Consider the following 13,583-nt stretch of genomic DNA (forward strand, 5'->3'; position numbering starts at 1 on the left):
TATCTGTCCTTCTACCTGTTTGTATTTTTCACGCAGGCATTCAGATTTTTTTTTTTTGGCCACTTGTCGTCTATACACAAAAATTGTCATCATGAAGCGGGACAGACAAACTTGAAAGACACATACATTAATATACCTCTTAATTCCAGACAATCTAAACGAGCTATGACATTTAGACTTGTAAGTATAAACATATGTATTCTGCAATGATAGGCACCATTGGTTTATTTTTATGATAAATATACCTCTATCACGCTGGGTAGAGCTTTTATAGGCTGCAATGAGTTCACATTGTTTTGACAAAGACCATGCCGTTAATTAAACAAGGACGGCCTATATCTTCAAGAGGAGAATAAGACACACATATTGACAAGGAGTAAGTCCATTGCTTTGCGGAATTTGAAGCGACGGAGTAACAAGAAAAAAAAGTAGCAAATGTAAATATTGTTATAATACAGACGTGGTTGTATTTTTCCCAGACCCTTTTATGCACACCTATAGAAGTTGGCATATTAATCACACAATATCATCATCGTAATCTCGAGCTTCAGTAAGCTCTAGGGACAAATTGGCATCAAGCACGATAATAACAATAAACCTGCTAAAATGCCCCCAAAACAAAATCTGGCAATACTCATTATGTTGTTATTCGTTTGAACAGACTATTATTATTCATTCATCCAAGCCGAATAGTTTTGATAATTGCCATCAGAGTATAGTAATTATAATGATGATGATTATAATGATGATAATGATGATAATAAGCATGAGAAGTAAAGTGATAATAATGATGATTGGGAGAGTCAAAACGAAAACAAAATAGAGTAGGACGGGGCGAAAAAATGTGTTTGACGGGGGGGGGGGGTGGATGAGAAAGACATCTTTTTTTTTCAGCGAACCACAAAATTCTGCTAATACATGAACGTGACATTTTAAGGGCTAGAGAATTTTATGGTTGGTGCGCTAATCTGGAAAAAATGAATGAGTTAAAAGCAAATGCCTTACACTTTATGTTTTTCATATTATGAGTGGGAAAAAAAAATTTACCAAGGCACACTCATGCACTCAAAACATAATACGTCACCATATGCCGGAATCAAATGTAGATGTAAATGATACTAGTTGAATACAAATTGAGGGGTAAGCGACATTAGAAATACTTCATTCTTTCCTCTCTTCCCCCTTTTCTCTCTCCTCCTCCTCCTCTTTCTTTATGATTTCCGTTCACCATTTTGCGGTCCAAACGACAAACATCAGCAAATCAACAGAGATAAGATATAGTGCGGACAAATTATTGTCACTCCAAAGTGATGACAATCAGTGGGGATATTGTCAAATCCAATGTATTAAAAAGAAGACGGAGTTACTATAACTTCACATATTCAAAGGTCTTATGAAGCCATTATAATTTATGGCAACGGGAGATGGAGAGAAATGCATCCGTATCTATTTTCTGAAGCGAGAGCACAATAACATGTTTGCGTCTGGAAAGTATCAATATCCCTTGTTTTCCCGGGAGAAATATTATTACGCTGCATCAATCGAGATGAATCGAGGAGGGGGACTTCGCTGGGTATTCTCTGCATAATATTGACGCGTCGAGATCAGCCTTTCCATCCCGATCGAGACAAGCAAACAACCTTTTTCTCTGTTTAATAATAATCGGCGGAGCTCCTTCGACGAGCGATCTGGATATTCTTCATTACGATAAAATCAATGAGTCACCACCACCAAAGCTTGCTGCGATATTGTAGTTCATTCTTCGCAACGACTTCCCGCCATTATCATAATAAAATCGTCCCTATACCCATCGCGAGACTTCCATATATGTCTCTGCCACCGCACCGACGTGATTCATGTTGAGTCACGTGGTACGAAGGCGTAATGGAAAATGGCGCGAATTCGGCCGATCTTTATTGGATCAAAATGTGGAATAAATGATTAAGGAGCCCCCTGCGAGAGAAGCCCACAATGCCGCTATCTCTCGTCAGTGGCTTGCGGCGCGAGAAATGTCAAGGCGCTCTTCCAGAATCGTATCGAGGATGATACATTACCCAACCACCCAAAGTGCCGTCGAAACCTCTCAATTATCCCTCATAACGCAATTTGTATTCACTTGCCCTCGTATTATCTCTTCTCCTCAGATAAGAAAAGGAGAAGAAAGGGAAAAAAACAGCTACTGTTTTCGCTTGCAAATATGACGAAAGAGCCATCCAACGTAAAATGAAATTTATCTTTGTTTATTCCACTGTCGTATCCGCACACAGAGTGGACAAAGAGGAGAGTGTTAGGTTTGTTAAGCAGAAGTTTTATATATTTATTTTTTGTTGTTGTCGGTAATGTGACTACTAGTACTTGGTATCAATTTGACTAAATACGGCCATTATAATAAATTAGAACAAACGTATAGCGTCCCTTTGAAAATCAGCCCGTAACTACGATTATACATTGTCGTATGGTATGTTGACAATATTTGGATTTTTACGCGTCCACTCATACGGATACACGCGGTGTTTCTTTTTTTCACTCCCCCTATCTCCACCCAATCTCAATCTCTCTCTTCCCGTCTCCCCAAGCTGAAAATGAAGGCTAACAAATTTGCATTCAATTCGGTAAAAGAAGAAACCCAATCTCAACTTATCAACTAACCAAATTATCAAACAAATAAACAAATAGACTATCTTCAAAGGGATTTTTTCCCATAATTACACACTTTTCCCTCAAGCGCTTTAACGCTACTGTGATTAATGGCGGTGTGGACAAGTGGTGGAGGATGATGATAATTGCGAACGATGATACTCTGAAAATTTTATCACTAATAATGTTTATTGTGACAACTATGATACTACTTTAAAACTTATTTTGATACTGATTATAACACTACTCATATAATTCACAATGAAAACAAAAATAACAAAATAAATATATTAAAGACAATATCAATAATAACAGTATTGATTGATAACGAAAAAATTATAATATCTATGTCTTTCATACAGCACACTTTCAACACGTTTTATGCAGCTCTGAGCAATTCTCGATACATATCTATGCCTTTACAATAGATTTGGGTGGTGAATCAAGAATTCGTATAAAGTGCTTTCGTTGGGAAACTTCTCCTGCCGTTACTATGAGTCATGGGGCGAAATGGCGCTCGACAAGCGACGAATCAAGCTCATACGATACACTAGACCCAGACCATGTACAAACAACCCAAGGGCGATCGAGGAATGTCAATCGAATGTTGGTTAGGGTGTAAGCATATAGGGTTACTGCGGTTCGAAATGTGGAGCGCTACTAGATTATGCGTGGAAATTACCATCAGAATCCTCACCTCACAGGATCAATTTACTTCAATTTACCGACTTAGAAAGCTTTCGGTGGAGTGATTAAACCGCGAATAATTCCCTCTTAATTATCACTGCGCGAGTACATGGATAGCCACCGGCACCCCGGCGTGGTATAACAAGACATGGGTAGGAGCAAATCGTGAGATGAACCAGAAACCTTGGAGGAAAGATTTAATTTCCCATCGCGGCACAACTGAACCCGTTGAGAGGCTAAAGCTGCGAGGCCGATGACGCATGACCATGTAAAGGCTTGTGAACTATAATTTCATTTCAAGCTATCTCATTTATGTCTCAACACTAAAATCTGCACCGTATACTATTTGGGGAGTTTTCCACTTAATTTTTGATCAACAGAGTCACAATGCGAAGCCACACACATGACGCTCATGACGAACAAATTCCGCCAAAGAAATTTTGAAGACGTAACTTCAAAAAGAAAGAAGGCGTGCAGTTGTGCAGTTACTCTTGTAGAACAAATATCAAGCAACAAAAATGAATGTGTAAGTGCGCGAGTGAATGGGAGGGGGGGGGGGACGAGCTGCTTGTAAACGTTGTTTTAAAATGCAATGGCGATGACCATGGAAATGTGTTTGTGTGCATAAAAGCAGAAACATCGCACGAACAGGACGTGAAAGTTTGAGCAAATTGTGATCAAGACTGTTGTATCAATTGGAAGCTGTGATCAATAAAATACACCCCCTTTGCTCAGTCTGTACTATAAAATGAGAAGTTTCCATTTGTCCATCAAGTAGAATTTCCAATCGTATATGCGCCCTTAATGCTATCATTGTGAATAATCGTATGCAACCCCTGCATGGAGAAAATGATAATTATTCCGTCATCAATAACGAAATAATAAAAAAGAATTTTATGCACAGTAGGTGAGCTCACATGCTACACCATGTAGACGTCAATTTCTGTCATATACCTTCAAAGTTTTATAACTTTTTCACGTCTAATCAAAACTTAATAAAGCTTTCCCTGTATATTGCTCTTCTTTTGCCTGTTCTATATTCAAACAAACTTATTTTGAGGGTGGACTTTAAAGAGATAAAAAAGGGGTTCTTACACGGTATGAAAACAGAGTTCTCCCGGTCACGATACAAGAGTTTTGGGACGTGAGACGGAGTGAAGGAGGGAGAGGGAGGGAGAAGGAAAGGATGGGAAAGAAAGAAAGGGAAAGATGATACATTGATGGGTTGGGGATGTCATACGAACCTTTATTTTTAGAAGTGTAGGTTTCCGACCGGGTCGACCTTTCTTGTACTCCTCTAGCAATCTGCATTAAACAGATATGGAGAGGGAGAGGGAGAGAACGAAAGAAAAGGATGACAGGCTTTTATTGACAACGTAGGCATGGTGATTAATACATAAGTGATCGAATGATTACAAGTTGTTGTTGTTACGTTCATTATCAATATCACCATCATTAGCAGGGGCGGATCCAGGAATTCCGTAAAGGGGGCGCACGCACCCCCCCCCCCCATTTTTTCTTTTTATTTATTTTGTTTTAACCAAAAATAAAGAGAGGGCGCGCTCCTGGTGCGCCCCCTCTGGATCCGCCACTGATTAGTATCAGAATCAACATAATCATTATTTGCCATGATATTTTATCTTCATTATTATCTTATCACTATTACATTTACATAATATCATTCTATGATATTGTTATGATCAGTGTCAAATACAGATAAACCCTTGGCAAGTCTGTCGGCAGAACTGGAAAAGGAATCAAAACAAAGGTAACTTAAGAAGTCTACGTCAGGTGAATTACTACATAGAATAAAAAAAAATACATAATAAAATGAAGCAAGCATGTAACGATAAATCATTCGCAGCGCTTGTAATGTAAATTACACACTCACACACACAAACACACACTATACAAAGGTATTGATATCAAGGTGTTGATAGCCAACACCTGTCTTACAATGGAAGACTGCGTGGGCAATCCAAGCCAATTAGCGCGTTCATCTGCCAGACTGTTCATATACACACACATCGGCGTGCCACAATCAATAGATAATAACCACGTACAGTTGTTGTGACAGATGAATACATGATACTCGCCACCCACACCTTTTCGACAATGTGCTTATCGGCTGTAGTAGCAAATTAGCGTTGTACCGTACACGCAACAAGCAGGAACTGTTCGTTCAGTATGAATAATTACAGCTGATCATTCGCAAATCAGTATACGGTGAAGTTTAAACAGCTGGCATCGGTTAGGCAAAATTTCGTGGCGTTGCGAAACCATTGAAAGCCCCATATGTGCTGCCATATTTCATGTCGAGAATCATGTTTGAACATAATTGAAAGCAAAAAGTAATGAAATAAGCACTTGCTACATAGAAAAAAAATGTACCAGGACTGCTCTGATTCTTTTATATACAATACAGAAGTACACAGTTAATGTGGGCCTAACCACTGTACTGGAGAACTGAACATAGGTTTCTAAACAGTGAAACATATTTGCATTAATCGCAGGGTAAAAACCCATTATGAATTCCGTCAATCATTTCCATAGTATAATGCTGTTCAGTTATCTCCCCAGAAGATTTTATTTTTGTCTCCTCCATGGATATTGAACAAAAATGGAAAAATCGATAAACACCACACGGCCATCACGTGTGTCCACGTCATGGTACGTAATCTTGTCAATTTCACAGGCCATTCAATGGAACTGAATTAGTCCATCTATGCTATTGAAATATAAAACAAGCAATTAAAGATAATAATTCAGCACCGGTGTGCAGTATGCTGTGTTTACGTACAGTATGGGATTCAGAAAGATGCCCTAATATTACTGTACCAGCCGGTTTCAAATCAACTTGCTGTTCTAAACCTACGTAAGTCATAGTCTAGGTGTATAGTACTAGGGAGAGTGAAATAAAACCTAGATGTTATTAAACATATACGTGTCGGCTTTTTAAATACGTGTTATCAATTTGGCGATGCACAATTTTTTTCCCCTCTGAGTTCCCGCTTCAGGCTAATCCATTACACGATGACAAACAATTAGACATGAATGTCAGCATAATTTGATCTAAATCCCAGTCAATGTCACCATCTACTTAGCATGGAATTAACTCATTTCCAGCGTAAAGCCTGCTACACCGCGGCTGATGTTAATGACCTCTGGCCAAGTAGGGTGTTCCAAAAAAAAAAAGACAGAAAGAGGGTGAAATAGACAAAATCAAACTCTGATTCCATTTTGTCCCCATTTCTCGCTCTCTCTGTGTCCTTTGAGAATTAAAATAATAATCAAAATTTATTATAATCAATATTGCCGTACTCATCGGTGCATCCATCTGTTATCCGTTAAGAGTCTATCCTTCTGGAATCCACATAATGACCATAAATATTCGATCTTTTTCATTTGTCTAGCTATCTGTTTGTCTATCTGACTTTTGCCCACACACTTCTCGTTTCTCTGTCTGATGCAATTATATGTTTTTTTTTTTCCTTTACTGCCATAATTCGTTGAAGAGTGTTGGATGAATCTGCATGCTATATTTTTGCTGTCTATTTATAATCAGTACACATCCAACACGACTTCAGTAGGAGTGCGTCTGAAGCAACGCTCGAAATTTAGGTACCCTTTAACGCTACGACATTTTCACACGAGAATCTGACTGCATAGTTAGGTTCATCAGAGAGAACTGTCGAATGTTAATCCAGTTCCATAACGAGGCATTCATGGCATGCTATGTATACTCGGACCACGTACTAAAAGCACAGCGCTGCCTACAGTGAACTACAAACGGCCGCAAATATACAGATCTATTTCAGCACACCCCAGCTGGAATCGGATGTCGCAGGGTATAAAGCTTGCAGATACACCCTATATCCAACCCTCTCGGCCGCAGTCGCTGATTTATCAGCCGTTAGTAACACCCAATGGGTTGCCACTTCTTCTGGCAAAGTCTTTATCCAAAAGGTCGATAACATGCGAGTAGATCTAATAACTAATTGTATCATCTGCGAGACATAAGTACGGGATTAATGGCTTTTCAACAGCTCGCAATATCAAACGTCGACTAGCTAGCGCGTATTAGAAGGCCATTCCCGCACATCGATCCTACTGCTATTGAGTACCAGTATAATATGACAGCTCTATGCGATGTCAATGACAGAGAAAGGCATGCTTTGTGAGTCGGAAACCTACCCTCCAACTTCAATTCTTTGTCATCATAATGTGATTATAAAGAAATAATTCATATTCCATAAAACGTTCGCGAATACGTAACTTTATGACATATTACTATTTTTTACTTGAAGCATATGCCGAGAATGTGAATTGTTCTCTGAACGAGGGATGTCAACTTAATAGATATAGCTCAACAGAATATGGGGAAAGGCTGCAGTTAAAGTACAAAAGACACAACAGTTGAACTATACCGTGATTTTGTTGTGACACTTATCCGTACTTACCGAGTCACTCGTCTCTATTCAAATTGCAAATCTTTGTGTTTGATGTAGGTGCCTCGTTTACAATCATCCCCCGCCCCCCAAAAAAAGAAAGTTTTATTAGTTGCTTTTAAAGAAATCACAAACTATTGCTCATAATTTAATACCTAGAGCTATTTCAGGTAGGTCCCTATATCTATGTATACTTACAACTTTGATATGTATAATAATGTATGATATTTATTTATTATATTCTATATATCGACATTATATAATACATATTTGAAAAATCAGAAGGGCGTTATAAATCAAATAATATGGCTATATAGGCCTATAAAGTCTTTTGTAAACCATACACAAGACGTATAATGCACGATATAATACTATATTTACAAGGTTGTGTCCTTTCTGCGATATTATATTATGCACAACTACTAAACACTACACACACGATTGAAAAATAACTTCTTGATTAAAGTATACATAATTCATATACAAAAAAAAACCCGAAAAGAAGACGTCTATATAGCATCCATCTCTTGAAGGCCCACTCCAGTGAACGTGTTCTTAACACGGAGGGAAGGTTGTGTGGTAACATAGAGGAGGGATGCGAGCTGTCTTCTCAAAGTCGATGCTATACATCACTCATTGCTCCTCGTCAACCCTTTTTAAATATCATGGTCAATTACGATGCCCTCTATCATCTACATCACTTCTTGTCTAGAAATATATTACGTCACATTAAGCTCTCAGTCAACAGCCTAGCCTTGCTTTAATAGCATTTACAAAACTAATGCCCTCATCCCTTCGTCAAAATTTTAGAATACATCGTGGTTTAGTTTGAGGCACCTTGGCGGACGCAAGCGATCTTTCTTCCTTAGATTCGTGGTTCTTTTTTCTTTTCCTTTTTTCATGGTTCAAGAAAAAAGGGGGTACCCAAATCTCGCGGGACATCAAATCTGTGGCTGCTGGTTTCGGGTGATGCATCATGGCACATTACCGAGTTTTCGCTCAGCGTTGAGCTTGAGAAAACTCTCCGTTATCCAAACCAGAGGCGGACACAATCCGGGCAGACCTATCGGTAAGTGCGCTGCTCCGTGAATTGATAGGGCCGCAAATGCGGCGACACGTGAGGGCGATTCGTCTTCACCAGATCTTGAACTACTAGTAGTCTCATTTGAGGCTTTGGTGAACATAATGTACGCTCTCTTCTCACAATGTAGGTAGCCTACGCCCGTGCTTACAATTCCACACAAATCGCACAGACTGAACGTATCTTATCAAGCCTGCACAGTTTGGCACAATAGACAAACAAAGCACCATGACATTCTAAGAAGTACTATGTATATGCAATTCCAGTGCGACATGTCATATATTTAGTAGCATATGCTCAAAGGGTTAAGGGACAATGATATTCATGTTGTGGTTGTCGGCCTGTCTGCCTTGCTGTCTCAAGTTAGGCTACAATTTCTAGGACAATCTTATTTCACCCATAAATATTGAATATATTTTGATTGCTGCGCACAAAAAAAGAATAATTCATACATGTAGTTCAGAACGATGAACACTAAATATACAATGTGCAGCAGTCAATTTGCTGAAATAATGAAAAACATATTGGGGCAAAACTCTGCACCTCTTTATATACACGTTTCCGAATCACTAGGACGTCCTCGTTTGAATCACACAACGTACATGTATATGTTGCTTTGAGAAGAATCAAAGAGGGGAAAACAAATAGGCTTAAATCATCTTAAAAATAAAACCGCGCACGTTCAAATTTTTTTCTCTTTTCTTTCTTTTCTCTTCTCTCTCTGCGTGTTTCATTCTTTCTTCCTTTTCCCTTTTCTTCAATGCACAATGGCAAATACGAAACATTAAGCTCTGCTTGAGGCATGACTATGTATGACAAGGATGTCACATGACTGACTCACGTCACGCGTTTTCCTAGTCCCCCGGCCTTACCATTGCCACTAATTAGAATCACTCTTTACAAAATGATTAGCGAGGACCAAGAGCAAGGACAAGAAAATATTGCCCAGGAACTCACGTTCTCTATAAAGCAACATGTGGAACTCTTTTCTTGCCAGATGTTGACAGGTATGTGATTCGGTTCCTGGAGTTTGTGTTCATACGCAAGTTGCCATTAGAAATGACATGAATGATTTGCCTGTAGTGAATTTCGCAAGAGGACAGACCGAGCCATTAAATACTATTTCACTCGCGTTTTTCCTGAAACCTACTCAAATCAGTGTAGCAAGAGATTAGAGAGAGAGAGTGTGTGTTTGTGTGTGTGTGTGTGTGTGTGAGAGAGAGAGAGAGAGGGAGAGACAAAGACATGCAGACAGACAGACAGACACAAATACAGAGAGGGAAAGAGAGGAAGAGAGAGGACAGACATACAGACAAACAGCAAAAAAAGTGAAACCAAACAAGAGTTGGCTGACGCCCATGTTTTGTTGCTGGTTCTTTATGCTGTTTGTCTGGTCCTTGGGTGTCGCTTTTTTTTTCACTTTTTTTTTGCTAATAAATTTACATTCATGTATTCATGTATATCAGCCATCTATATCTGCACAACTGCAAAGCCTATAGCAAGGGGAAGGCCAGCATTTCAAACTACCACGTCTTAAATTAATAATGATGTACATATTGATTTGCTGCCTTGGTAATTGTCTAAGGACGAATAAAAACGAGCTAATTATAGTCTTGCTTTAAAGCCCTATGGATAATAGGTTATTTACGATAACTCTGCAATACATACATTGTAAGTTGTACCGATCAATATTGCCAGGCGGGAGGAAACTGATATGTCCAAATGGAACATTTTGCCCGCAAGGATAACTGAGCGTCATGAATGTGATAAGAAGACATTTGTTTAGGGGGTGGGGAGCTATGAAAAAAAGATTTAGTTGCATTGATGAGATGCGTTTATCCAAGCAGACGAGATGGAGAGTGGAGACAGTGTGTGTGTGTGTGTGTGTGTGTGTGTGTGTGTGTGTGCGCGCGTGTGTGAGTATGTGAGCTTTGGTGTGAGCTTTGAAAAATGTGGCATCACTGATGAGACGCGTTTATAACGCAGATGAGATGAAAGGAGGGATTAATGTTTGAGGGCGTCATTTAAACTGGAAATTGTAACATTGGATGATCACACTCTGTCTATATATACTGTCTTCACAGCAACGGAAAAAATGGAAGCATCATTGTCTTTTAGCATTGTATATATATATATATACATACATATGTGATTCAAGCAAAATAATAATCTTGAGCTACATAGGCCAGGTGAGTTTTCCCTAGACGTTGCAATTTGCTTGTTGCTTTTTACCACTTTGTTATGATTTGCAAACGGCAGTCATTGCCTTTATCGACGAATGAATGTGCCATCATAGAGACATTCTAATGTCGCCTGCACTTCCTGCCAAATATTCTGTCGGATTCCCCCCCCCCCCCCCCATTTGATCTGCGGGCAATGATAGGCAGGAATAGCTCTTTCGTCGTGTAACTGCACGCGCGCATCAAAAAATGTGTCCGTCTAATCACAGTACGATGGATAATCGATATTTGTCGTCTGCGATGTGTTCTCGTATGACGTCGTAAACACTTTCAGCCGCTGTGACCGGGTGGGGTGAATATCGATTTGGAAATGTCAAGGGACTGCTATCAGCCCTCACCCCCCCCCCCAACACACACACACACACACACACACACACACACACACACACACACACAGCGCACACTCACTCACCAACGCGCAGAAAATGATGTGGAATTTTGTAATCTATGGGCATTGACATTACATTTTAATAGAGGACTGACGCGGACGGTAATGTCGGCGAAATCGGTTGAAGTATAATATCACAAAGAGTATCAGAGGCAATCTTTACCATTTGCAAATGAAACAAAAACTCAGCTCTGGTACTTCAAAATAGTTCGAAAATGTGAGTTAGGGATAGAAACAACCGATGTAACAAATTTAATCATTTCAATCAATGTTGAGTATTGTTAAAAACATAAAATGTGAACAACAGTTATAATAAAATTGTTTCTAGACTAAACCATCTACAGTTATGGTTTTCAGCGAGTGTGGATACTGGAGTTTGGATACTGATCATTATCTACTCAAATTATTTTCTCTGTTTTAACGAATTTACCTAACATAGAAACTCTAGTGTGTTTCAATGTCCACGAGAATAAGTATTTTGCAACACACCCCGTTAAGTTCTTATAAGGACGAAAAACAATATTATAAAATAAGACATTTAATTACTGCATCACTTCTGAATTAAACAATACACTTTTTCAGCTGTTTTTTTCCTCGTGATCTGCGTAATTACATCACATTAACAGCAACATAGTAGGATAAATATGTAATAAAATACGAACGCCGCGCAAGTCACTATCAAGTATCATCATTCCCACTTTAGATCCCTTCTACTCAGTTGTTAATTTCAAAATCATGTGGAAAATTATACTTAAAGGACAAGTCCACCTTCATATACACGTGGATTGAATGAATGCAACAATATTAGTAGGTAGAATACATCAGTAAAAGTTTGAGGAAAATGCGACAATCCGTTTCAAAGTCACGAATTTTTAAAGTATCTGCGCAGTCACTGCTGAATGAGAAGACTACTACAGTGTATGATGTCACATGCGTACACCGATATAAGGAAAATAAACAGAAAATTTCACACAACTTTACTTTTTGAAAAAAAAGTGCACATTTCTTCGACTTGTTACTGACGTATGTTGAAGGCATTATTATTCCCCCTGCCTTCTGTTCTGAAAGAGAGAAGTCGAGCGTTCTTTTGGTAAGCGAGAAAAGTGAAAATATGTTGAATTTCTTTATACTTTCTTTATACCGTTGTACACATGTGACATCACAAACTATAGTAGTCTTCTCATCCAGCCGTGACTGAGCAGAAACTTCATTTCATATAACGTTTGAACGGATTGTCCGATTTCCCTCAAACTGTCACTGATGTGTTCTACTAATATTGCTGCTTTCACTCAACTCACATGTCTATGAAGGTGAATAGCGCGCAATCATCGTGCGTCCTAACTTCTGTAGGGATTGCAGGGTTCGATCGGCGCAGAGGCTCACATGTAGTCTCACGTCCCACTCAGCAAGTAATCGGAGAAATGAGAAAATTTACGAACAAGGAATACTAATGTAAAACATCGTATACCTATGGAAGAGGCGAAAGTCCTTAACTCCAGACGCTCGAACTCTGGTAGCCTATAGGGCAAATTTGCACACACTTTGAGAACCGTCAACACATATGGCCCACAGACGTCAAAAATTATTTCTAGGCAGATTTGATTTTGATTTTTTTTTTCAATGAAACCAAACCCAAGACAATTACCCCAGCGAGTTAACTGACGGAAGGCCCGGCTGGTGATTTTCCAAGAAAGGAAGGGAGAGAAAAAAATATGTCCGCCTTGGCTTACCATGCCCTGCTGTGTCGTTCTCTCATGAACGTGCAGGGTATATATTCCGTGTTGACGGTCAAAAGACGGCTATGCACTGTTCGGCTGCTCCAACGAGGGTCATTACCACTCTTATTCGAGCAATGTCTCTATTGTGACGTAATTGCATCTGACAGCTCTCGGGACCGTCAGTCACATTTAGAGTCACAGACCAAGGACCTTCTTGCTAGTATTGGTTGAGATGAGAATTCTGCGTTTATTATCATTTTTTTTTTTGGGGGGGGGGAGATACTTAGAAAATCCTTTCTGAAATGTTCAAAAAATAAAATGCATACAATTCTGAGAGGAATTCAATGTTTTCATGATGAAAATCCGTTTCGAAATGGCTGAGAT

At 39.1% G+C, this 13,583-nt stretch overlaps 1 protein-coding gene across 1 annotated transcript in view; it reads right to left on the bottom strand.

The window, feature by feature from the left end:
- Window positions 1-13,583, bottom strand: part of LOC139742010 (chromobox protein homolog 7-like) — a 73,116-nt gene that overhangs the window by 15,839 nt on the left and 43,694 nt on the right. The window contains exon 4 of the mRNA XM_071652573.1: window positions 4,569-4,629. Coding sequence (XP_071508674.1) covers window positions 4,569-4,629 — 61 coding nt within the window. The remainder of the gene's footprint in view (window positions 1-4,568; window positions 4,630-13,583) is intronic.

The sequence above is a fragment of the Diadema antillarum genome, unplaced genomic scaffold (assembly GCF_040938485.1).
Source record: "Diadema antillarum isolate AM-2024a unplaced genomic scaffold, OU_Dant_1.0 seq00000973_RagTag, whole genome shotgun sequence".
In the NCBI taxonomy this organism is placed as follows: Eukaryota; Metazoa; Echinodermata; class Echinoidea; order Diadematoida; family Diadematidae; genus Diadema; species Diadema antillarum.